Genomic DNA, 27099 nt, shown 5'->3' on the forward strand with positions numbered 1-27099 from the left:
AGGCTACAGCAGTGCAGGGAGAGTCTGCAGATCGGACACAGATATGCAGTTATGCACACACATACACAGGCAAGCGTACACAGGCGAGCACACTTAGGAACTAAGGGCGAGGATGTGCTTCCAGATGTCAGATTGCCCCAGAATGACATTGACCTGAACACTGAAGCAGTGTGGGGGAACAGATACAAAACTAGGAGAGAGGGTGCAGCTGTGTTTACCTTAGTGACATCTATGAGTGAGGCCTGCTTAGAAGCACACACACGGAGCTCAATGTACACTAATACTGTATGCATGTGAACTGCAGTTGCATTAAAGTACAGTTAGAGTAAAGTTCCATCTAGAACATTCTATTTAGAGTTTTATCTTCTATTTTTGATGTAAATAAAAAGCCACCTATCAATACAATCTAGGATAACAAAGGTGATCCTGCCAGAACATGAAATACGACGGCTGTGTAATCAACCCAAGGGTCAAATGTTATTACACGTTACAATGCACATGCATTATGATGGCAGTTGTTTAGTGGAACGGGGGAGGAGGGGTACTGAGGTTAGGGTGACGGAGCCATACCTACACACTAATATTTTGACTTAGTCAAGAAGTGATTATGGCCTATGATTTTGCTTATAATGAAGTTATAATGATTGTTCTAGACCTAGGAGCTTGCAACTTGTTAAGTTAAAAGCGGTTTCTTGAAGAATTACTTTCCTGTCTACCTAATTAACCACAGCATGACTCTCTGAAAAGCTCTCGCTAAACTAATATGAACCACAAGCTAAGCTAAACTAATATGAACCACAAGTATATCAGACTTATTAAATGATTTGTTTGGCTACATCCTCATGCTCATGCTGTGAGCCCTGTAGTCGGGTCCCAAGATAAATTACACATGGACTTTGTCTATTCCCTTACCAGCTGCTTCCATCTTCTCCCTCACCTCCCACTGACTACAGCATCTGCCTCTAAAACTGTGAGTGTGCGCGTTCAACTCGATACCCTAGCACAGGGGGCGCGCAACTCTCCACACCATCCACGATTCCTCCCAGAAATACAGCCTTTAACGGTTCTCCTTGGAAGAACAGGTACATTCAAATAAGCATGTGTTAACTAACTAGCTATAGGTGTCCCCCAAAAAATCTGAGCGACTTATGCCAGTTGAGACACAATGATGTTAGAGTTTCAGAGGGCAGCAAAGTGCATGTGTGAAAGCTTTCTTTCTCTCCTTCCAGATGATGGAGTGGTGAAAATCCCTCCTTAGTTGGCGTGTAGTCTGCAGCAGTGTAGACGTTAAAGATCAACCTCTCATCTCCTCAGAACCTGTCCAACCTGTTGTGGAGACTCTCTGTAATGGCATATCACTTTATGTCAGGACTGACCGTCATTATGTCACCATTACGTGCACCTCAATACCACTAAGTGGTACTGTGCCCACAGTAGGTTAGGTTTCATGGCGATGTTCAGTAGAACTTTGTTTGGAAATGTAGTTTCCACTAAATGATGTCTCTCATCCAAAAGTGGAACTCTGTTGGAATCATTATGTAAATGACTCCTACAGTTAACATGAAAGCCAAAGTTTTATGTATACAATTAGCAACTAAACTTCCATAGTAGAGGTCGACTGATTCATCAGAATGGCCTATTAATTAGGGACGATCTCAAGTTTTCATAACAATCGGAAATCCGATTTGGCCGATTTTTAAAAAAAAAAATGTATTTTTTACACCTTTATTTAATCTTTATTTAACTAGGCAAGTCCGTTAAGAACACATTCTTATTTTCAATGATGGCCTAGGAACGGTGGGTTAACTGCCTTGTTCAGGGGCAGAACGGCAGATTTTCACCTTGTCAGCTCGGGGGATTCAATCTTGCAACCTTACAGTTAACTAGTCTAATGCTCTAACCACCTGCCTCTCATTGCACTCAACAAGGAGACTGCCTGTTACGCGAATGCAGTAAGCCAAGCTAAGTTGCTAGCTACAGTGGGGAGAATAAGTATTTGATAAACTGCCGATTTTAGAAAGTTGCTGGGTCTGTAATTTTTTATCATAGTGGGGAATCTAAAACAAAATCCAGAAAATCAAGTAATTCATTTGATACACTGACATAATTTTGAAAAAAAGCAGAACTTAATATTTGTCAAAACCTTTGTTTGCAATTACAGACCCTGTAGTTCTTGACCAGGTTTGCACACACTGCAGCAGGGATTTTGGCCCACTCCTCCATACAGACCTTCTCCAGATCCTTCAGATTTCGGGGCTGTCGCTGGGAAATACGGACTTTCAGCTCCCTCCAAAGATTTTCTATTGGGTTCAGGTCTAGAGACTGGCTAGGCCACTCCAGGACCTCCCATCCTCCCTCAATACGGTGCAGTCATCCTGTCCCCTTTGCAGAAAAGCATCCCCAAACAATGATGTTTCCATCTCCATGCTTCACGGTTGGGATGGTGTTCTTGGGGTTGTCCTAAGCCTTCTTCTTCCTCCAAACACGGCGAGTGGAGTTTAGACTAAAAAGCTCTATTTTTGTCTCATCAGACCACATGACCTCCCATTCCTCCTCTGGATCATCCAGATGGTCATTGTAAACTTCAGACGGGCCTGGACATGCGCTGGCTTGAGCAGGGGGACCTTGCGTGCGCTGCAGGATTTTAATCCATGACGGCGTAGTGTGTTACTAATGGTTTTCTTTGAGACTGTGGTCCCAGCTCTCTTCAGGTCATTGAACAGGTCCTGCCGTGTAGTTCTGGGCTGATCCCTTACCTTCCTCATGATCATTGATGCCCCACGAGGTGAGATCTTGAATGGAGCTCCAGACCGAGGGTGATTGACTGTCATCTTGAACTTCTTCCATTTTCTAGTAATTGCGCCAACAGTTGTTGCCTTCTCACCTAGCTGCTTGCCTATTGTCCTGTAGCCCATCCCAGCCTTGTGCAGGTCTACAATTTTATCCCTGATGTCCTTACACAGCTCTCTGGTCTTGGCCATTGTGGAGAGGTTGGAGTCTGTTTGATTGAGTGTGTGGACAGGTGTCTTTTATACAGGTAAAGAGTTAAAACAGGTAAAGTTAATACAGGTAATGAGTGGAGAACAGGAGGGATTCTTAAAGGAAAACGAACAGGACTGTGAGAGCCGGAATTCTTACTGGTTGGTAGGTGATCAAATACTTATGTCATGCAATAAAATGCAAATTAATTACTTAAAAATCATACAATGTCATTTTCTGGATTTTTGTTTTCGATTCTGTCTCTCACAATTGAAGTGTACCTATGATAAAAATTACAAACCTCTACATGCTTTGTAGGAAAACCTGCAAAATCAGCAGTGTATCAAATACTTGTTCTCCCCACTGTAGCATAAAACTTATCTTATAAAAACAATTAATCAATCATAATCACTAGTTATGTTATGCAGGTGAATGAGGACCCAAAAGCGACTTAACGGAAACAGAGTCTTTATTCCAGTCTTAGACAAAAGCGATAATCCTGGATATTATCAAGGCAAATGCAAACACAGGAAAACTGAAATCCACTCGTCAGTAGAGAGGAATGACTGGAGACGCGACCACAGACTGCAGGTCGTTTCGGGAAGGCACCGGCCGTAGCTGACTTTGACACCTGCTCACACGCAGCATCTGAAGAAGGTAAAACACGACAGAGCGGAACAAGGACACAGAACAGCGAACATCAAGCAAGGATCCGACAAGGACAGAAGCGGAAAACAGAGGGAGAAATAGGGACTCTAATCAGAGGGCAAAATAGGGGACAGGTGTGAACGAGTAAATGAGGTAGTTAGGAGAATGAGGAACAGCTGGGAGCAGGAACGGAACGATAGAGAGAGAGAGAGAGAGGGAGAGAGGGAGGGGGAGAGAGAGGGATAGAAAGAGGGAAAGAACCTAATAAGACCAGCAGGGGGAAACGAACAGAAGGGGAAGCACAAGGACAAGACATGACAATATATGACAAAACATGACAGTACCCCCCACTCACCGAGCGCCTCTGGCGCACTTGGCGGCAACGGAGGAAATCATAGATCAACAAACGGTCCAGCACGTCCCGAGAAAGAACCCAACTCCTCTCCTCAGGACCGTAACGGGAGACGATGAAGAGGGAATCTAGGGCTATACTCTTCTAAAAATGAGACACGGGTAGAGAACTGTAAGCGTTAGAGCAATCAGGACCAAACAGGCCAGGAGAGTAATAACTAGGGACAGACTGAGACACAGCAAGGCTAAGACCAGGAACAGGAGAGAGGCGGTGGCTGTGGACAGACTGAGACACAGCAAGTGCAGGAGCAGAACCAGGAGAGATGCGGTGGCAGGGGACAGACTGAGACACAGCAAGGGCAGGAGAGATGCGGTGGCTGGGGACAGACTGAGACCCAGCAAGACCAGGAGCAGAAGCAGAAAAAAGTTACCGGACTTATTCTGCGCGCAGTCCGAACAAGCAGCCACGAAACGGCGCGTGTCACGCTCCTGAGTAGGCCACCAAAACCGCTGGCGAATAGAAGCAAGCGTTAGAACGCCGGGGTGGCCAGCTAACTTGGCAGAGTGAGCCCACTGAAGAACAGCCAGACGAGTAGAGACAGGAACGAAAAGAAGGTTACTAGGACAAGCGCGCGGTGACGGAGTGTGAGTGAGTGCTTGCTTGACCTGTCTCTCAATTCCCCAGACATTCAACCCGACAACACGCCCCTCAGGGAGAATCCCTCGGGATCGGTAGACGCTACAGAAGAACTGAAGAGACGGGATAAAGCATGAGGCTTGGTGTTCTTAGTACCCGGGCGATAAGAAATCACGAACTCGAAACAAGCGAAAAACAACGCCCAACGAGCATGACGCTTGAGTCGTTTGGCAGAACGGATGTACTCAAGGTTCTTTTGGTCAGTCCAAACGACAAAAGGAACGGTCGCCCCTCCAACCACTGTTTCCCTAGGGCTAAACGGATGGCGAGCAGTTCGCGGTTAGCCACATCATAGTTACGTTCCGACGGCGACAGGCGATGAGAAAATACGCGCAAGGGTGGAGCCCATCGTCAGTATGGGAGCGCTGGGACAGAATGGCTCCCACGCCCACCCCGACGCGTCTACCTCGACAATGAACTGTTTAGTGACGTCAGGTGCAACAAGGATAGGAGCGGATGCAAAACGCTTCTTGAGGAGATCAGTACAACAATCATACGACCGGTGAGGAGGAAGGGAGTTGGCTCTGGACCGACTGAAGACCGTGCGCAGATCATGATATTCCTCCGGCACTCCTGTCAAATCACCAGGTTCCTCCTGTGAAGAGGGAGCAGAAGAAACAGGAGGAATAGCAGACATTAAACATTTCACATGACAAGAAACGTTCCAGGAAAGGATAGAATTACTAGACCAATCAAAAGAAGGATTATGACACACTAGCCAGGGATGACCCAAAACAACAGGTGTAAAAGGTGAACAAAAAATCAAAAAAGAAATGGTCTCACTATGATTACCAGATACTGTGAGGGTTAAAGGTAGTGTTTCACATAATATACTGGGGAGAGGACTACCATCCAAGGCGAACATGACCGTGGGCTCCCTAACTGTCTGAGAGGAATGTCATGTTCCCGAGCCCAGGCTCCCATAAAACAGCCCTCCGCCCCAGAGTCTATTAATGCACTGCAGGAAGCTGCCGATCCGGTCCAGCGTAGATGGACCGGCAAGGTAGTACAGGTACTTGACGGAGAGGACAGTCTAGTAGCGCTTATCAGTCGCCCTCCGCTTACTGATGAGCTCTGGCCTTTAACTGGACATGAAATGACAAAATGACCAGCGGAACCGCAATAGAGACAGAGGCGGTTGGTGATTCTGTTCACTCTCCTTAGTCGAGATGCGAATACCCCCAGCTGCATGGGCTCAACACCTGAGTCAGTGGGGAAAGATGGTAGTGTCGGGGAGAGGGGGGACACAGTTAACGCGAGCTCTCTTCTATGAGCTCACGAAGATCTACCCGTCGTTCAATGCGAATAGCGAGTTCAATCAAAGAATCCACGCTGGATGGAACCTCCCGGGAGATCTCATCCTTAACCTTAGCGTGGAATCCCTCCAGAAAACGAGCAAATGAATTACTGGAGGCAGCAAGAGTGCGAAACTCTATAGAGTAATCCGTTATGGATCGATTACCTTGACATAGGGAAGACAGGGACCAGAAAGCTTCTTTCCCGAAAACAGAACGATCAAAAACCCGTATCATCTCCTCTTTAAAGTTCAGATAATCGTTACACTCAGCTCTTGCCTCCCAGATAGCTGTGCCCCACTCTCGAGCCCGACCAGTAAGGAGTGATATGACAAATCCGAGCTCTCTCTCTGAGTATGTGTTGGGCTGGAGAGAGAACACAATATCACACTGGGTGAGAAAGGAGCGGCACTTGGGCTGCCCAGAGTAACATGGTGGGTTATTAACCCTGGTTCTCTAGCTGGTGGCACGAGACGAAGACTTGAAACTGTCCTGAGAGGTCGGAGACCTGAGCGGCCAGGGTCTCAACGGCATGAAGCAGCAGACAATTCCTGCTCGTGTCTGCCGAGCATCGCTCCCTGGAACTCGACAGTAGAGTAGAGAAATCCGTAGTCGCTGGGTCCATTCTTGGTCGGATCCTTCTGTTATGCAGGTGAATGAGGACCCAAAAGCGACTTAACGGAAACAGAGTCTTTATTCCAGTCTTAGACAAAAGCGATAATCCTGGATATTATCAAGGCAAATGCAAACACAGGAAAACTGAAATCCACTCGTCAGTAGAGAGGAATGACTGGAGACGCGACCACAGACTGCAGGTCGTTTCGGGAAGGCATGCTCACACGCAGCATCTGAAGAAGGTAAAACACGACAGAGCGGAACAAGGACACAGAACAGCGAACATCAAGCAAGGATCCGACAAGGACAGAAGCGGAAAACAGAGGGAGAAATTCTAATCAGAGGGCAAAATAGGGGACAGGTGTGAAAGAGTAAATGAGGTAGTTAGGAGAATGAGGAACAGCTGGGAGCAGGAACGGAACGACAGAGAGAGAGAGAGAGAGAGAGAGAGGGAGAGAGGGAGGGGGAGAGAGAGGGATAGAAAGAGGGAAAGAACCTAATAAGACCAGCAGGGGGAAACGAACAGAAGGGGAAGGACAAGACATGACAATATATGACAAAACATGACAAGTTAACACATGGTTGATGATATCACTAGTTTATCTAGCGTTTCCTGCGTTGCATATAATTGATGCGGTGCGTATCGTTGCGCCAATGTGTACCTAACCATAAACAACAATGCCTTTCTTAAAATCAATACACAGAAGTATATATTTTTAAACCTGCATATTTAGCTAAAAGAAATCCAGGTTAGCAGGAAATATTAACAAGGTGAAATTGTGTCACTTCTCTTGCGTTCATTGCACGCAGAGTCAGTGTATATGCAACAGTTTGGGCTGCCTAATTTGCCAGAATATTACGTAATTATGACATAACAATGAAGGTTGTGCAATGTAACAGGAATATTTAGACTAATGGATCCCACCCCTTAGATAAAATACGAAAAGGTTCCGTATCTCATTGAAAGAATAAACGTCTTGTTTTCGAGATGATAGTTTCTGGATTCGACCATATTAATGACCTAAGGCTCATATTTCTGTGTGTTATTATGTTATAACTAAGTCTATGATTTGATAGAGCAGTCTGACTGAGCGGTGGTAGGCAGCAGCAGGCTCGTAAGCATTCATTCAAACAGCACTTTCAAGCGTTTTGCCAGCAACTCTTCATTGTGCATCAAGCATTGCGCTGTTTATGACTTCAAGCCTATCAACTCCCGAGATTAGGCTTGTGTAACCGATGTGAAATGGCTAGCTAGTTAGAGGGGTGCGCGCTAATAGCGTTTCAAACATCACTCGCTCTGAGACTTGGAGTAGTTGTTCACCTTGCTCTGCATAGGTAACGCTGCTTCAAGGGTGGCTGTTGTTGTTGTGTTCCTGGTTCGAGCCCAGGGAGGAGCGAGGAGAGGGACGGAAGCTATACTCTTACACTGGCAATACTAAAGTGCCTATAAGAACATCCAATAGTCAAAGGTTAATGAAATACAAATGGTATAGAGAGAAATAGTCCTATAACTCCTACAATACCTACAACCTAAAACTTCTTACCTGGGAATATTGAAGACTCATGTTAAAAGGAACCACCAGCTTTCATATGTTCTCAGGTTCTGAGCAAGAAACTTAAACGTTAGCTTTCTTACATGGCACATATTGTACTTTTACTTTCTTCTCCAACACTTTGTTTTTACATTATTGAAACCAAATTGAACATGTTTCATTATTTATTTGAGGCTAAATTGATTTTATTGATGTATTATATTAAGTTAAAATAAGTGTTCATTCAGGATTGTTGTAATTGTCATTATTACAACAACAACAAACAAAAACAATAGTCATAATCGGTATCGGCCTTTTTTGGTCCTCCAATAATCGGTACTTGTATCAGCGTTGAAAAATCATAATCGGTCAACCTCTATTCCATAGTGACACTTTTCCTCTCTGTCTTCTGGTTCCAGTTTGTCAGGGGATCAGCAACAGGCTGACACTGCTGGCGACTGTAGACGACCACTACAACAACCTTGTGAAGATGTACAGCAACTGTACCGTGGTCCTGGAGAACCTAGAGCTCACCTACATCCAGGACTACCACGACCTCTCCTTCCTCAAGGTGAGGAGATGGAGGGTTCGATTCCTATACATTGTTTGCAGTTGCTTCCTACCTATCCACCTTTCCTATGTCATATAGTTCCTCGCCCTCTCTCTGATCTAAAATGACCTGAGAGAAAATAGTGCTGCAGCCATTTCATTACTTTTCTTGCCGTGGCTTCTAGCTCCTAGTTGAATGCACTGGCTGTAAGTAACTCTGGATAGGAGTCTGCTAAATGACTCAACGTCAATGTGAGTGTAATAGTCAGAATAAAGCTTTTCTATCCTTTATGACTTCACTACCACCAACTGAACAATGATTGTATTGCAAGGTTAACGTAGTCAAAGTAGGTTGCATGACCACCAGACCAAACTCTGGCACGTTCCGCACTTCTATCCATTTCTATGTTCTCCCTCCAGTCCATTCAGGAGGTTGGAGGATACGTTCTGATCGCCCTCAATAAGGCAGCCAGCATCCCTCTCGAGAACCTGCGTCTTATCCGAGGACACTCCCTCTTCCTTGACAAGTATGCCCTGACTGTAACATCCAATTACGAGAAGAATCACTCCTCTGTGACCCTCAACTACACCCGGGGCCTGAGGGAGCTGAAGCTGAGTGGGCTGACAGGTTAGTCGGTGACTGGGAGGTCCATTTCAGTGACTGTATCCTGGATTCTGTCCACACCTGAGTGGGTCAAATACATGATGTAATGTTATTTAAAGTACTTTGAAGTATTTGTGGTGCGCTTGATTTAGCTTGGGAGTTAGAATTTTTGGGTCTATGCCATTGGTTCCATTACACTGGCCAGACAACATATCTATGTGTCCTTCTATTTTGCACAGAGATTCTCAAGGGAGGTGTGAAAATTGCCCACAATCCTTTGCTGTGTAATGTGGAAACCATCCAGTGGTGGGACATGGTAAATAAGGCCATAAACCATAGTATGCACTTCAAACTGGAGAGCTATGGCCGTTACTGTAAGTATGCATTAACACTTAGTATAGTAATGGATCCTTCTCTGCTTTGTGTTCAGTGGAATCATTTTGGCGTCGTTGTTTTTCATTTGATTAACCAGCACAACTATTATGATTATTCCATATGACACAGCTTTCGGATTTGTGATTTACAACCAAACTTGCATGGCCAGGTTTAACCATGTGTAACACCAGTATTCTATGAATGACATCATTCAGATGTTAAGCAGGGTTTTTCCTCACCTTACAGGTGACAAGTGTGACCCAGGATGCTACAATGGATCATGCTGGACCTCAGGACTGGAGAACTGTCAAACCTGTAAGGAGCCATTCTTCTCTCCCCGAAATTAGTAGTGATACAAAAACATCACGTGCTATTTCTCTTTCATGATATTGGTAGAAACTTTTGTTCATGTTGAAAGTATTTTGTTGGTTGCTCGTTTTCTCACACAGACCCTTGCACTCGGTGATGGGTGTGTTTTGCTGACTGGTCCTCTCTTTCCAACTCCCATCTCTCCTCAGTTACCAAGCTGACGTGTGCAGAGCAGTGCTCTGGAAGGTGTAGGGGTCCTAAACCCAGTGACTGCTGTAACGAACACTGTGCTGCAGGCTGCACCGGCCCTAGGCCTACAGAGTGTCTGGTGAGAGACTCTTCTGACTTCAATGAATTCAGAACTTACAAAAGTTATAATCAGATAGGAAACACATTTAAAAAGACAACAGGCAGACCCACTCCTGGGCTGCTCCAGATATCGTTGGCGATATTGCACACTCATTGTGATCGTAGTCTTTCATTATTGTATTCAAAGGCTTGTAGAGACTTCCAGGATGATGGCACATGTAAGGATGCCTGCCCCCCTACCATGCTCTACAATCCCAACACCCACCAGTTGGCTTCCAACCCTAACGCCAAGTACACATTCGGGGCCACTTGTGTGAAGGACTGCCCACGTAAGGTCATCTACATTATCAAAGGGTTAATAAAGATGGGGTATGCTCATAACTTTACTGAATGGCCAGACAAACATCTGTTCTACACCAGACATGTCTGTCTGGTAGAATTGGGAATTGTGCTCTATTTGTTACTTACATACAGTTGAAGTCAAAAGTTTACATCCACTTAGGTTGGAGTCATTAAAACTCGTTTTACAACCACTCCACACATTTCTTGTTAACAAACTATAGTTTTGGCAAGTCGGTTAGGACATCTACTTTGTGCATGACACAAGTAATTTTTCCAACAATTTTTTAAAGACAGATTATTTCACTTATAATTCACTGTATCACAATTCCAGTGGGTTAGAAATTTACATACACTAAGTTTACTGTGCCTTTAAACAGCTTGGAAAATTCCAGAAAATGATGTCATGGCTTTAGAAGCTTCTGATTGACTCAAATTATGTCAATTAGCGTATTGGTGGTGTAACTGTGGATGTATTTCAAGGCCTACCTTCACACTCAGTGTTTCTTTGCTTGACATCATGGAGAAATCTAAAGAAATCAGCCAAGACCTCAGAAAAAAATAATTGTAGACCTCCACAAGTCTGGTTCTGTCACGACTTCCGTCGAAGTCGGTCCCTCTCCTTGCTCGGACAGCGTTCGATGTCACCGGCCTTCTAGCCATGGCCGATCCACTTTTCATTTTCCTTTTGTTTTGTCTTTGTTTTACACACCTGGTTTCAATTCCCCAATTACATGTTCATTATTTAACCCTCTGTTTTCCCCATGGTTTTTGTGCGTGTTTGTTCGTTGTTGAGTGGTCAGTAGTTCTGTGAGCTGGTGTGTTTTCCAGCATGGATTATATTGTTGGTTTACTGTCGAGTAAAGTTTTTACTCAGTTCTGTGTCCTGTGCCTGACTTCGTCCGACCCGCTGCACACTGACTCTTGACAGGTTTATACTTGGGAGGATTTTCCAAACGCTGAAGGTACCACGTTCATCTGTACAAACAATAATATGCAAGTATAAACACCATGGGACCACACAGCCTTCATACAGCTCAGGAAGGAGATGCATTCTGCCTCCTAGAGATGAACGTACTTTGGTGCGAAAAGTGCAAATCAATCCCAGAACAACAGCAAAGGACCTTGTGAAGATGCTGGAGGAAACAGGTACAAAAGTATCTATATCCACAGTAAAACAAGTCCTATAATCAACATAACTTGAAAGGCCATTCAGCAAGGAAGAAGCCACTGCTCCAAAACCGCCATAAAAAAGCCAGACTACGGTTTGCAACTGCACATGGGGACAAAGACTGTACTTTTTGGAGAAATGTCCTCTGGTCTAATGAAACAAAAATAGAACTGTTTGGCCATAATGACCATCATTATGTTTGGAGTAAAAAGGGGACGCTTGCAAGCAAGAGAAAACCATCCCAACCGTGAAGCACAGGGGTGGCAGCATCATGTTGTGGGGGTGCTTTGCTGCAGGAGGGACTGCTGCACTTCACAAAATAGATGGCATCATGAGGAAAGAAAAACTATTTGGATATATTGAAGCAACATCTCAAGACATCAGTCAGGAAGTTAAAGCTTGGTCGCAAATGGGTCTTCCAAATGGACAATGACCCCAAGCATACTTCCAAAGTTGTGGCAAAATGGCTTAAGGACAACAAAGTCAAGGTATTGGAGTGGCCATTAGAAAGCCCTGACCTCAATCCTATAGAACATTTGTGGGCAGAACTGAAAAAGTGTGTGCGAGCAAGGAGGCCTACAACCCTGAGTCAGTTACACCAGCTCTGTCAGGAGGAATGGGCCAATATTCACCCAACTTATTGTTGGAAGCATGTGGAAGGCTACCCAAAACATTTGACCCAAGTTAAACAATTTAAAGGCAATGCAACCAAATACTAATTTAGTGTATGTAAACTTCTGACCCACTGGGAATGTGATGAAAGAAATAAAAGCTGAAATAAATCACTCCATTATTATTCTGACATTTCACATTCTTAAATTAAAGTGGTGATCCTAACTGACAGGGACAGGGAAATTTTACTAGGATTAAATGTCAGGAATTGTGAAGAACTGAGTTTAAATGTATTTGGCTAAGGTGCATGTAAACTTCCGACTTCAACCGTATCTATTGTTTCTTTCAGAATGTTTCACCTCAGTGAATACGCCCCCGCCGCTATACTTACATGGTGAAGAGACTTTTGCCTATAATTGTCTGGATTGGTGAAGGTGACCCCTGACCTGTGATTGGTTGTTTATTATAGATAATTATGTAGTGACGGACCACGGGGCGTGTGTCAGAACGTGTAGCGGCAACACACACGAGGTGGAGGAGAATGGTGTCAGGAGGTGCAAGAAGTGTGACGGAATCTGTCCGAAAGGTAAAATATTGCAAATGTAACTCTTTGTCTGTGGTAGGCTAGTCAATATAAATGTACTTTATTTTTAAATTTGCTAGCTGTGTCATTTCTTAACCTCATAATGCTGCATTGGATCGTCAATGGTTTGAATGTTTTTGTGTTATTCTCATCTAGTTTGCGATGGACTTGGAATGGGGCTGCTTACTAAAGTGTTGTCAATCAACGCGTCTAACATTGATTCTTTCAAAAACTGCACCAAAATCAATGGAGCTGTTTCAATTATGCAGACATCTTTGGATGGGTAAGGATTAACAATCACATTGTACGGTGTCCATGGGTTGTCCTAATATGTACACCGTAACAGTGAAATACAATGCAATTTGCTCTGTGTTCATTCAAATTATTTTTTAATAAACTTAAATGACTGTGTTTTGAACTACTCCCTCTAACATACAGTACCAGTCAACAGTTGACACACCACCTCATTCCAGGGTTTTTCTTTATTTTTACTATTTTCTACATTGTAGAATAATAGTGAAGACATCAAAGCTAGGAAATAACATATGGAATGATGTGTTAAACAAATCAAAATATATTTTAGATTCTTCAAAGTAGCCACCCCTTGCCTTGATGACAGCTTTGCACACTATTGGCATTCTCTCAACCAACTTCATGAGTTAGTCACCTGGAATGCATTTAAATTAACAAGTGTGCATTCTTAAATTAATTGTGACAAGGTAAGGGTGGTATACAGAGGATAGCCCTGTTTGATAAAAGACCAAGTCCATATTATGTCAAGAATAGTTCAAATAAGCAAAGAGAAAGGACAGTCCATTACTTTAAGACATGAAGATCATTCAATCCAGAACATTTCAAGAAGTGCAGTCACAAAAACCATCAAGCGCTATGTTGAAACTGGCTCTCATGAGGACCGCCATAGGAACAGAAGACCCTGAGTTACCTCTGCTGCAGAGGATGAGTTCCTTAGAGTTACCAGCCTCAGAAATTGCAGCCCAAATAAATGTTTCACAGAGTTTAAGTAACAGTCACATCTCAACATCAACTGTTCAGAGGAGACTGTGTGAAACAGGCCTTCATGGTCAAATTTCTGCAAAGAAACCACTACTAAAGGACACCAATAAGTAGAAGAGACTTGCTTGGACCAAGAAACACAAGTAATGGACATTAGACCAGTGGAAATCTGTCCTTTGGTCTGATGAGTCCAAATTAGAGATTTTTTGTTCCAACCACGGTGTCTTTGTGAGATGCAGAGTAGGTGAATGGATGATCTCTGCGTGTGTGGTTCCCACTGTGAAGCATGGAGGTGGTGGTGTGCGGGTGCTCTGCTGGTGACACTGTCCGTGATTTATTTAGAATTCAAGGCACACTTAACCAGCATGGCTACCACAGCATTCTGCAGCGATACGCCATCCCATCTGGTTTGCGCTTAGTGGAACTAAGCCCATCTGTGTAGGGGCTATTTGACCAAGAAGGAGAGTGATGGAGTGCTGCATCAGATGACCTGGCCTCCACAATCACCCGACCTCAACCCAATTGATATGGTTTGGGATGAGTTGGACTGCAGAGTGAAGGAAAATCAGCACACAAGTGCTCCGCATATGTGGAACTCCTTCCAGACTGTAGGAAAAGCATTCCACGTGAAGCTGGTTGAGAGAATGCCAAGAGTGTGCAAAGCTGTCAAGGAAAAGGGTGACTACTTAAAACAATGTTTTGGTTACTACATGATTGCATGTGTGTTATTTCATAGTTTTGATGTCTTCAGTATTATTCTACAACGTTGAAAATAGTACAAATAAAAATAAACCCTTGAATGAGTAGGTGTTTTGACTGTACTGTATGTACAGTGCATTTGTAAAGTATACAGACCCCTTTTTCCAGAAATACCGTATTTACATAAGTATTCAGACCCTTTGTTATGAGACTCAAAATTGAGCTCAGGTGCATCCGGGTTTCCATTGATCATCCTTGAGATGTTTCTAGAACTTGATTGGAGTCCACCTGTGGCACAGCCAGAGCCCGAACATCTCTGGAGAGACCTGAAAATAGCTGTGCAGCGATGCTCCCCATCCAATCTGACAGAGCTCTTCAGGCTAGGGACAGCATCCTGAATTTCCGGATGACTGGCATGCCCAAAGTAAACTGCCTGTTACTCAGGCCCAGAAGCTAGGATATACATATGCATTAGATAGAAAACACTCTAAAGTTTCTAAAACTGTTAAAATATTGTCCGTGAGTATAACAGAACTGATATGGCAGGCAAAAAACTGAGGTCACAGGCCTTTTAAATACTAGCCTATGGGATATACAAAGAAAAGGTGTCAGTCTTTAGAAAGGGTTTCAGGCTTGTTTCTTGAAAAATTAACAAGTGGTTGTAGTTTATCCAAGGTGTTCTCATCAGGACAGGGAGACTTTTGGCGCGCGTGAATGAGCGTGCGATCTTCGTTATTTTCCTTTTCTATTGAACACCGTTCTTTCCGTTTGAAATCTGATCGTTTATTTACATATTAGGGTGCCTAAGGATTGATTACAAACATTGTTTGACTTGTTTTTGATGAAGTTTCCCGGTATCTTTTGGGATTCCTTTGTATGCATGTTGAAGGACTTTATCGAACAAAAGGAGCATTCATTGTGTAGCTGGGACCCTTGGGATTGCAAAGAGAAGATCTTCAAAGGTAAGTGATTTATTTTATTACTATTTGTGATTTTTGTGAAGCCGGTGCTGGTTGAAAAAGTATTTTGATGTGGGGCGCTGTCCTCAGATAATCGCATGGTATGCTTTCGCCGTAAAGCCTTTTTGAAATCTGACAACGCGGTTGGATTAACAAGAAGTTGTATGTTCATGAATGTTTAATATTACAATTTTGTCATTTGAATTTGGCGCACTCCAGCTTCACCGGATGTTATCCCTAAGAGGTTTTTAAGAGGATCTGCAGTGAAGAATGGGAGAAACTCCCCAAATACAGGTGTGCCAAGATTATAATGTCATAACCAAAAAGACTTGAGGCTGTAATCGCTGCATAAGCTGCTTCAACAAAGTACTGAAAAAAAGGGTAGGCATACTTATGTAAACGCAATATTTCCAGATTTTTTTTTTTCTACATTTGCAAAAAATCTAAACCTGTTTTTTTGCTTCGTCATTATAGGGTATTTTGTGTAGATTGAGATTATTATTATAACTATTTTAGAATAGGCTGTAACATAAAATGTGGAAAAGGTCAAGGGGGTCTGAATACACTGTATATAGTGTTCGAAAGTTTGGGGTCACTTAATTGTCCTTGTTTTTGAAAGAAAATCATTTTTTGGTCCATTAAAATAACAAATTGATCAGTAATACAGTGTAGACATTGTTAACGTTGTAAAATTACTATTGCAGCTGGAAAATAAATAAATAAATGGAATATCTACATAGGCTGCCAGAATCCCATTATCAGCAACCATCACTCCTGTGTTCCAATGGCACATTGTGTTACCATAAAATAAAAAGCCGTTTCCAGTTACAATAGTCATTTACAACATTAACAATGTCTATACTGTATTTCTGATCAATTTGATGTTATTTTCAATGGACAGAAAAAGCTTTCTTTAAAAAACAAGGACATTTTTAAGTGACCCCACACTTTTTTAACAGGAGTATGTGCCTTTGTAATTGCTTCTCTCAGTGATAGGTACACATCAACACCAAAAATGGACCCCGCCAAACTGGAATATTTCAAGACTGTGAAGGAAATTTCAGGTAGAACAGCTATTTAACTTATGTTCATTTGTTTTGTAATTCATCCAAGGGTAACAAAAGCAAAGACGATGCTTGATTACATTTATATTTGTTATTTTCCTAAAGGGTTTTTGCTGATACAAGCTTGGCCCGAGCATCTCAACTCTCTCAGTCCATTTGAAAACCTAGAGATTATCAGAGGAAGGACCAAACAGTTGTAAGTGTATCTCTGTCCTACACTGCGGTGATGTTCAATATGTCTGCTTCAGAAGGTGCTGTATGATACCTCTGCTATTTGTCATACCTATGAAACTAGCTTGTTTCAAATGTGTTTTCGGTTCATGATTGGCAGCAAAAGACTCAGTAGCCTAGAAGATAAAACGTGAGCTGGCTTGAGAGGTTCCCTGCTGTATATTTCATTGTTTAATGCTATGTTTGTGCTAGCTAGAATAGCAGTAAGCTAACCTAGTAAACTATCATGACCTTTTCTTTTCCCCTAGTGGTCAGGTGAGTTTCGCTGCCCTGAACTTGGCCCATCTGAAGTATCTAGGCCTCCGCTCCCTGCGAGAGATCAGCGATGGCAATGTTGTGGTGAAGAACAACCCCCAGCTCTGCTACACCAACGGAGACCACTGGAAGAGCCTGTTTAGATTGGGCAAACAGTCCTCAACAGTGGGCAACAACGTCAACATCAGCACCTGTGGTAAGCAAGGACAAGGATAAAGTATGAATTCTGATCAATGCCTTTATACAAACACTGCTTTTTGAGAAAAGTTTACAATGGCCAAATGCTAATTCATCCCAGTTAGTGCCTGTGATAGTCAAAAACAGCTCTATTCCCATTGGTCACCGGTACTTGTAGTTAGGTAACTAAGCTAACATTGCCATGATTGGATCCAAGCGATGAGGCAGTGACTCCACCTCCACCCTCTGGGTTCGATCGATTCTTTTAGCACTATTGCGTACACCTATCTCACAAAGTAGGCTGCTGAGTGGAGGACGGCTCATAATAATGGCTGGAACAGAGCGAATGGAATTTGATGCCATTCAGCTCCAGCCATTACCACAAGCCTGTCCTCCCCAATTAAGGTGCCACCAACCTCCTGTGCTACCCTATCCTTTCACATCTACCCTAGGGTCTATGTTTCTGGATGGGGCCTATAGTCTTCCTCTCTCTTCCCTACAGCCAAGCTAAACAGTACCTGTGATGAGATGTGCACTGACGATGGTTGCTGGGGGCCCGGCCCCACCATGTGTTTTACATGCCTGAATTACACCCGTAGGGGGCGCTGTGTACGGGCCTGTCACCTACAGGAGGGGTGAGCTAGCCCAATGACACCAGAGGCAAACTATTGATACTTCTCGTATGTCAAATATATCTACTGTAGGCTTGTGCTGTGTTAATGTTTTAACAGTTTTCCCCTCGCCTCTTCAGGGTGCCACGAGAGTATGTATTGAATAACAGGTGTCTAGAATGTGACCCAGAGTGTATGGTGAATGGACCACAAAGCTGCTTTGGACCAGTACGCTACTTTCACTTCAAATCCATCTCAATTGTCTCATCTAAAATGATCTTGACATTCTCACGTGATATTGAGTTACATAACAAATTCAGAGAATTAGACTAATTCTGTGTGGCTTGGGAAATGTGGCATGGCCAGTGGTTTTACTCAAGACAAGTGATTATTTCAGTGAAGATCAACAATTCTGGAAACCTCTGACCCTCCTCTCTCGCCCTCTGAAGGGCCCTGACAAATGTTTGGCGTGCGCTCACGTCAAAGATGGCCCCCACTGTGTATATCAGTGCCCACACGGCGTTCTCGGGGACGGGGATAGGCACATCTGGAAATACACCGACAAGAAGCGAGAATGTCAGCTCTGCCATGAGAACTGCACCCAGGGGTAAGGCATAGGCTGCCCATCTATTACCCATCTATGTCTAACTCTTTGTTGTAAAGCCAATGTCAGCCTATTTTGAATGAATGTCTGTTGATAGACCATGAACATTTTACCATGGTCAAGAATGTGTGAAGTAGTCTCCTGACCATAGTATCCCCTCCTTCCTGTCTGCAGATGCTCTGGACCTGGACTGAGTGGCTGCAGCACCAGAGGGTGAGTGAGGGTCAACTTGGTTCCAGATCTGTTTGTGCTGTTTAACATAGTTATTTCTTTAACTAGGCAAGTCAGTTAAAGAACAAATTCTTATTTACAATGACGGCCTACCAAAAGGCAAAAGCACTCCTGCAGAGACAGGGGCTGGGTTATATGACACACACACACACACAGTGACAAGAGACAACACTTCATAAAGACCTAAGACCTACATAGCAAGGCAACAACACAACATGGTAGCAGCACAAAACATGGTACAAACATTAATGGGCACAGATAACAGCACAAAGGGCAAGAAGGTACTGTAGAGACAATACATTGCACAAAGCAGCCACAAATTTCAGTAAGAGTGTCCATGAGTCTATGAAGTGAAGAGATTGAGATAAAACTGTCAATTTTTAGTGTTTGTTGCAGTTCGTTCTAGTCACTAGCTGCAGCGAACTGAAAAGATGAGCGACCCAGGGATGTGTGTGCTTTGGAGACCCTTTAACAGAATGTGACTGGCAGAACGGGTGTTATATGTGGAGGATGAGGGCTGCAGTAGATACAGTTGAAGTCGGAAGTTTACATACACCTTAGCCAAATACATTTAAACTCAGTTTCACAATTCCTGACATTTAATCCTATTAAAAATTCCCTCTTAGGTCAGTTAGGAACACCCACTGTATTTTAAGAACGTGAAATTTCAGAATAATAGTGGAGTGATTTATTTCAGCTTTTATTTCTTTCATCACATTCCCAGTGGGTCAGAAGTTTACATGCACTCAATTAGTATTTGGTAGCATTGCTTTTAAATGGTTTAACTTGGGTCAAATGTTTTGGGTAGCCTTCCACAAGCTTCCCACAATAAGTTGGGTGAATTTTGGCCCATTCCTCCTGACAGAGCTGGTGTAACTGAGTCAGGTATGTAGGCCTCCTTGCTCGCACACGCTTTATCAGATCTGCCCACAATTTTCTATAGGATTGAGGTCAGGGCTTTGTGGTGGCCACTCCAATACCTTGACTTTGTTGTCCTTAAGCCATTTTGCCACAACTTTGGAAGTATGCATGTGGTCATTGTCCATTTGGATGACCCATTTGCCACCAAGCTTTAACTTTCTGACTAATGTCTTCAGATGTTGCTACAATATATCCACATAATTTTCCTTTCTCATGATGCCATCTATTTTGTGAAGTGCACCAGTCCTTGCTGAGCGGCCATTCAGGTTATGTCGATATAGGACTTGTTTTACTGTGGATATAGATAATTTTGTACCCATTTCCTCCAGCATCTTCACAAGCTCCTTTTCTGTTGTTCTGGGATTGATTTGCACTTTTTGCACCAAAGTAAGTTCATCTCTAGGAGACAGAACGCGTCTCCTTCCTGAGCTGTATGACGGCTGCGTGGTCCCATGGTATTTATGCTTGCATACTATTGTCTGTACAGATGAACGTTGTACAAGGGTTTTGAAATTGCCCCCAATGATGAACCAGACTTGTGGAGGTCTACACTTTTTCTTCTGAGGTCTTGGCTGATTTCCTTTGCTTTTCCATGATGTCAAGCAAAGAGGCACCGAGTTTGAAGGTAGGCCTTGAAATACATCCACAGGTACACCTCCAATTGACTCAAATGATGTCAATTAGCCAGAAGCTTCTAAAGCCATGACATCGTTTTCTGGAATTTTCCAAGCTGTTTAAAGGCACAGTCAACTCTGTATGTAAACTTCTGACCCACTGGAATTGTGATACAGTGAAATAATCTGTCTGTAAACAATTGTTGGAAAAATTACTTGTGTCATGCACAAAGTAGATGTCCTAACCGACTTGCCAAAACTATAGTTTGTTAACAAGAAATTTGCGTAGTGGTTGAAAAACGTGTTTTAATGACTCCAACCTAAGTGTATGTAAACTTCCGACTTCAGCTGTATCTCAGGGAGGGGGGAGTGAGGCCTAAGAGGGTTTTATATAGATAAATATCAACCAGTGGGTCTTGCGACAGGTATAAAGAGATGACCATTTTACAGAGGAGTATAGAGTGCAGTGATGTGTCCTATAAGGAGCATTGGTGGCAAATCTGATGGCCGAATAGTAAAGAACATCGAACCGCTCCAGAGCACCTTTACCTGCCGATCTATAAATTATGTCTCCGTAATCTAGCATGGTCATCTGAATCAGGGTTAGTTTGACAGCTGGGGTGAAAGAGGAGCAAAAAAATCAAGGGAACCAAGTGTAGATTTAACTTTAGCCTGCAGCTTTGATATGTGCTGAGAGATGGACAGTGTACCTTCTAGCCATACTCCCAAGTACTTGTATGAGGTGACTACCTCAAGCTCTAAACCCTCAGAGTTAGTAATCATACTTGTGGGGAGAGGGGTAGTCTTAGCAAGACCGCACAAATGGATCTGGCATCAGACTAACATGAAACTGTATCATGGTGAAAGTAGCACTGATCAAGTAAATTAAGAGAAGTTATCTTGGGTGAGTTTCCCCCAAAAAAAAAATATAGTTTACAGTATATAACCATTTAGTCCCATATAGGCAATAGATGAAAGATCAATCAAATGTATTTAAAGCCCTTTTTACATTAGCAGTTGTTACAAAGTGTTTGATCTTAGATGATCTTAGTGGTATTAATAATCTATCAGGAAACTCACCCCTGTGTTGATGCTACTCTCCCAGTGGTCACGTTGCGTCGGTGGTGGTGGCCAGAGTGGTGGGAGGCCTCCTAGTGTTTGTGGTCCTCGCCCTGGGTGTTTTTGTGCTGCTCCGCAGACGCCACCTCGTCAGGAAGAGGACACTGCGCCGTCTGCTGCAGGAGAGAGAGGTAACAGACACAGGAAGGACACAAACTGTATATTTGGACATGCATTAGACATGCTCATATATATAGGCTGCGTTCACAGTCACACATGCAGCCCAATTATGATATTTTTTCCACTAATTGTTTTTTTGACCAATCACATCAGTTCTTTTTCAGAGCTGTATTTGATTGGTCAAAAGACCAATTAGTCAGCTTTGCCACCAGAGATTCTGGGTTCGCGCCCAGGCTCTGTCGTAACCGGCCGCGACCGTGGGGCAATGCACAATTGGCCTAGCATCGTCCTGGTTAGGGATGGTTTGGCCGGTAGGAAATCCTTGTCTCATCCAACACATTGGTGCGACTGGCTTCCGGGTTGGATGGCGCTGTGTTAAGAAGCAGTGCGACCTTCGTCTCTCCCGAGCCCGTACGGGAGTTGTAGCGATGAGACAAGATAGTAGCTACTAAACAATTGGATACCATGAAATTGGGGAGAAAAAGGGGTAACATTTTTTTTTAAACTAACAAAAAAAGACCAATTAGTGACAAAAAGATCAGAAATGTAAAAGTAGGCTATAAAAAAGATTCAAATAATTCCAATCCTGATTAAAATGCAACAGCGGTTTAGTGTATTGAACAGCTGGCTTTAGGACCATGCAGCGCATCCCTCAGAGAGCAGAGATGTTGTCAGACAGTTTGCTTTGCCGGTCAGCGGTTTAGGCAGTACCTGGATTGCTTTGAGTTTTATGCCGGCATTTGAGCGCAGCCTTGTAAGCCTCGCAGCCAGCTGTTCTATGCACCAGTCACTTTCACATTGATGTCGGCATAGACGGCGCGTTAAATAGGCTAGGGGAAGTAAATAGAATTTTACAAAATTAGCTATATAACTACTTGGGCCTATACAAAAATAAAATCATTCAAAATACTACACCAGAGATGGTTATTTAAATCAAATGTATTTATAAAGCCCTTCTTACATCAGCTGATATCTCAAAGTGCTGTACAGAAACCCAGCCTAAAACCTCAAACAGCAACGAATGCAGGTGTAGAAGCACGGTGGCTAGGAAAAACTCCCTAAAAAGTTCAGAATCTAGGAAGAAACCTAGAGAGGAACCAGGCTATGAGGGGTGGCCAGTCCTCTTCTGGCTGTGCTGGGTGGAGATTATAACAGAACATGGCCAAGATGTTCAAATGTTCATAGATGACCTGCAGGGTCAAATAATAATAATCACAGTGGTTGTCGAGGGTGCAACAGGTCAGCACCTCAGGAGTAAATGTTAGTTGGCTTTTCATAGCCGATCATTTAGAGTATCTCTACCGCTCCTGCTGTCTCTAGAGAGTTGAAAACAGCAGGTCTGGGACAGGTAGCATGTCCGGTGAACAGGTCAGGGTTCCATAGCCGTAGGCAGAACAGTTGAAACTGGAGCAGCAGCACGGCCAGGTGGGCTGGGGACAGCAAGAAGTCATCAGGCCAGGTAGTCCTGAGGCATGGTCCTAGTGCTCAGGTCCTCCGAGAGATTTAGCTTCTTTTAAAAATGAGCTGTGGTTTGTTTTAAGTGCGCAGTTTGGTCAGCGTGCGCTGACTACGCAATCTACTCATCACATTAAGAATAGTAGCCTATTTTACATGAGTCTATAGATGCATGCAATCCTTTATTATAAAGGTGCAATTTTATGGTCTATCGCTTCCCAAAACTTGAAACTCTGTGCTGCAGATGGATGTCGGCATTAGATATCGGCCTTGTGACTCGATAGTCTGAATTATGCATTTATTTCACGTTGAACTGCAAGTATATTTGAGGTTGAGTAGAGGTTGACTTTGTATAGTCCGTTCCACAGAACTTTAAAATTAATATTGAGGTGATAATTCATGGCTGGGGTCATTTCTGTTTTTGCTCTAATCCAAATAGCATTTTAGAGTTTTTAAATTGTGTAGAAACGCAGTAAATTAGCTTCAATTTACCCACTTTCCCATACCCTGGGTTTAACTGAACTGATGCCACTGGTGTAAACGCAGCCATACAAACTCAATCACAGACATGACACGCTCATGTACAACATTCAATCATAGGGGCCAACATGTTAACGACACTATTACAGGGATGAATGACACACTGGAGGTAGATAAGACACTTTGCTTTGTTGTTGCTCCCATAGTTGGTTGAACCCCTGACCCCAAGTGGAGAGGCACCCAACCAGGCCCTGCTCCGCATTCTGAAGGAAACTGAGTTCAAGAAGATCAAAGTGTTGGGATCAGGGGCCTTTGGAACTGTCTTTAAGGTATGCAAAGTGATCAGTGATTTTTTAATGGAGGTGGTTCAGACAGTGAATGAGTAACCTTCCATGAGACCTGAGAAACAGTCTTGTGGCAGGACACCGGGGTCTAAATCCAGTCGATCACACTCTACACAAATCATTAGTGATCAAACTGATTTTATAAAACGTGTTCCTCGTCCAGAAATAGAGTTGTGTGTCCATTAGTTTGTCAAATGAGTTTGTAAAAGGTGACATAAACGTGTTCTCTCCCAAGGGCATGTGGATTCCTGAGGGAGAAAACGTGAAGATCCCTGTTGCCATTAAGGTGTTGAGAGAGGCCACTTCACCAAAAGCCAACAAGGAGATTCTAGATGTGAGCAAACTGTTTGTATAGATGTTTCTAAATGCAGCCCAGGTGTTCCCGGTTGGCCTTCTTTGTTTTCTTGCAGTCTGGCTGCGCTTCTCAGCATGTTTTTACATTTACGTCACTTAGCAGACACTCTTATCCACAGAGACTTACAAGAGCAATTAGTGTTAAGTGCCTTGCTCAAGGGCACATTGACAGAGCTTTGTCGGCTTGGAGATTCGAACCAGCAACCTTTCGGTTATTTTCCCAACAATCTTAACTGCTAGGCTACCTGCCACCCAGCAACCTTCCAGCAGATTTCCATATCCTTCATGTGTTTTCTGAGATGTTAGACACTTCTCCAGGCATTGTGAGATCTCAAAAGATGACCTGGAACATCCTCCATCTTTTCTGTCTGCAGGAGGCCTATGTGATGGCTAGCGTGGAGCACCCCCATGTGTGTCGTCTACTGGGCATCTGCCTGACATCCACGGTGCAGCTCATCACCCAGATCATGCCCTACGGCTGTCTGTTGGACTATGTCAAGGAGAACAAGGACAACATCGGCTCCCAGTGCCTGCTTAACTGGTGTGTGCAAATCGCCAAGGTGAGCAAACAGGAAGTGACTTTGCTGTGTTACATTGGTGCTTTGTCTTATTTGTAAATAAGTATGCCATACTCATGACTTTGGGGAAAACAGTCCCTCCCAACTAATCACCAGCAAGCCTGTCAAAGAAGTTCTTTGTCAGTCAATCTCGATCTGACTAACGTGACAATTCTCAAATAGAACCATGCCAGCTGCTATAACAACTGTATAACCAGATACGTCTGCAATATGTAGATGAATAGCGGGTAGCGTGATTGATTATAATAAACGGGAACAAGCTTTGCTTTCTTCAACACTCACTCTGCTCTCGCAGTATTTCAGGTGTGATTAGGACTGGGTCTTTGACGGACTGATGTATTCACTTAACTTCTTTGTTACCCCTTGGACCCCCCCCCCCCATGCACATCCCCCAAAACCCCTGGCCTGAGTGGAGCTCTCTTCCCAGCCTAGGTTGTGACCTTGCCTCTGGTTATTCTTCAGTCTATTTGTACAGTAAGCCTGTGCACAGAGGTCTATCTGTTCTTGTCTTGCTGTCTCAAAGAGCAACATTGTCTCATTGATTATATGGAGATATGGATCAAAGCAGGGAGGGGCTGTAGCTATAAAGATACTAATAATGATATGTTTTATAGAGAAGGGGGAATTAGGAGTCTGAAGCGGTTAAGTCCCACTCAAAGCAGCCCTCTATGGAAGGTTAAGTATTGGGAGGTTACATTAAAGTGCCTGGTGAAAGGGACCTTGTTCGTGTTAACATTAGTACAAATGCTTACCTCTGGATAAACCAATGTCAAATTGTAGCGATAGACTCTTTTTGTCATTATAATGTGCTTTACATTGTAAGCGGGTCCTCATCTCATCCACTACCAATTTATATGTACAGTGTCCATATCAGGACAGCTTCTGACTCACAAGGAGTTGGTGTCTAATGTCCATATGTCTTTTGGATGTTGTCTGCAGGGTATGAACTACTTGGAGGAGCATCACCTGGTGCACCGTGACCTGGCGGCCAGGAACGTTCTGGTGAAGACGCCTCACCACCTCAAATCACCGATTTTGGACTGGCCAAGCTGCTCACCGCAGACGAGAAGGAGTACCACGCAGATGGGGGCAAGGTTGGAGCAACTAACATCACTGCCGTAGTCACATTTAGTGTTTTTATACAAACAGTCATGCAAATCATAGAAAATGTGGGAATTTCTCTCACAATGAATGAACCCTGAACACAATTAACTTCCAATAAAGAATTGTTACAGGATGGTCAATGTATCTGGCTGACCAATAATCCTCCCTCCTACTGTAGGTGCCCATAAAGTGGATGGCACTGGAGTCCATCCTTCACTGGACCTATACACATCAGAGCGATGTGTGGAGCTACGGTAAGTCCAACTGGACAAACAGTACAATAAATATTTGTGGAAAAAGTCAAACTGAAATTCTGAACAACTACAGCTTCCGAAAGTGTCTACCTCTTTGTTCTACTGTTGGTGTTTCTGTAATGACATGCAGGTGTGACAGTGTGGGAGCTGATGACATTTGGGTCCAAGCCCTACGATGGCATCCCGGCCATTGAGATAGCTGGAGTCCTGGAGAAAGGAGAGCGCCTGCCCCAGCCCCCCATCTGTACCATAGACGTCTACATGATCATGGTCAAATGTGAGTCATGTGCAGCATAGATATATGTAAAGGGGATACCTAGTTATTTGCACAATTGAATACATTCAACCGAAGTGTGTACAGATGTTTGTTTACACAATCAGGGGGTTTTATGTCTTACCTACCTTCAGGCTGGATGATCGATGCAGAGAGCAGACCACGGTTCAGGGAGCTCATCTCAGAGTTCTCCAAAATGGCCCGGGATCCATCTCGCTATCTGGTCATTCAGGTAATTTAAAAATACTTTACTCCCTCAGAATTAGATATTCTATTAGATGGTTGCATCAACTCTTCTTTCTTTGATGGAACATTACAGGAAAGGTCTCTATCATAAAATAAATGTTTAATCCTAATGGGATTTGATCTATTTAGGATCAATCAAAATGAAATATTTACTCATATTGTAGTTAGGTCCCCCCTGGGTGCACGTTTTTGTTTTTGCCCTTGCACTACACAGCTAATTCAAATAATTTAAGCTTGATGATACATTGGTTATTTGAATCAGCTGTGTAGTGCTAGGGCAAAAAACAAAACTTGCACCCGGCAGGACCGGGTTTGGGAAACTCTGCAATAGGCAATAAAAAGTATTGAAAGCTATGATGGTATTTTTACTTAATTTGCTGATGAGAGCCATTTATGACCGAAGTGTCATGTTTAAACTTAAGA

General features: G+C 43.4%; 1 protein-coding gene across 1 annotated transcript in view; it reads left to right on the top strand.

Annotated features, from left to right (window-relative positions):
• The window catches only part of LOC124039606 (melanoma receptor tyrosine-protein kinase-like), a 50447-nt gene that overhangs the window by 20959 nt on the left and 2389 nt on the right, over positions 1-27099 (top strand). The window contains 24 exon segments of the mRNA XM_046355755.1: positions 8537-8688; positions 9087-9294; positions 9510-9644; positions 9892-9960; positions 10164-10282; positions 10451-10592; positions 12855-12971; positions 13125-13251; positions 16631-16704; positions 16810-16900; positions 17184-17386; positions 17870-18002; positions 18119-18206; positions 18428-18585; positions 18757-18795; positions 21454-21598; positions 23729-23851; positions 24102-24200; positions 24595-24780; positions 25738-25822; positions 25825-25892; positions 26081-26156; positions 26287-26433; positions 26565-26662. Coding sequence (XP_046211711.1) covers positions 8537-8688; positions 9087-9294; positions 9510-9644; positions 9892-9960; positions 10164-10282; positions 10451-10592; positions 12855-12971; positions 13125-13251; positions 16631-16704; positions 16810-16900; positions 17184-17386; positions 17870-18002; positions 18119-18206; positions 18428-18585; positions 18757-18795; positions 21454-21598; positions 23729-23851; positions 24102-24200; positions 24595-24780; positions 25738-25822; positions 25825-25892; positions 26081-26156; positions 26287-26433; positions 26565-26662 — 2882 coding nt within the window.

Source organism: Oncorhynchus gorbuscha, linkage group LG07, assembly GCF_021184085.1.
Source record: "Oncorhynchus gorbuscha isolate QuinsamMale2020 ecotype Even-year linkage group LG07, OgorEven_v1.0, whole genome shotgun sequence".
NCBI classification, from domain to species: domain Eukaryota; kingdom Metazoa; phylum Chordata; class Actinopteri; order Salmoniformes; family Salmonidae; genus Oncorhynchus; species Oncorhynchus gorbuscha.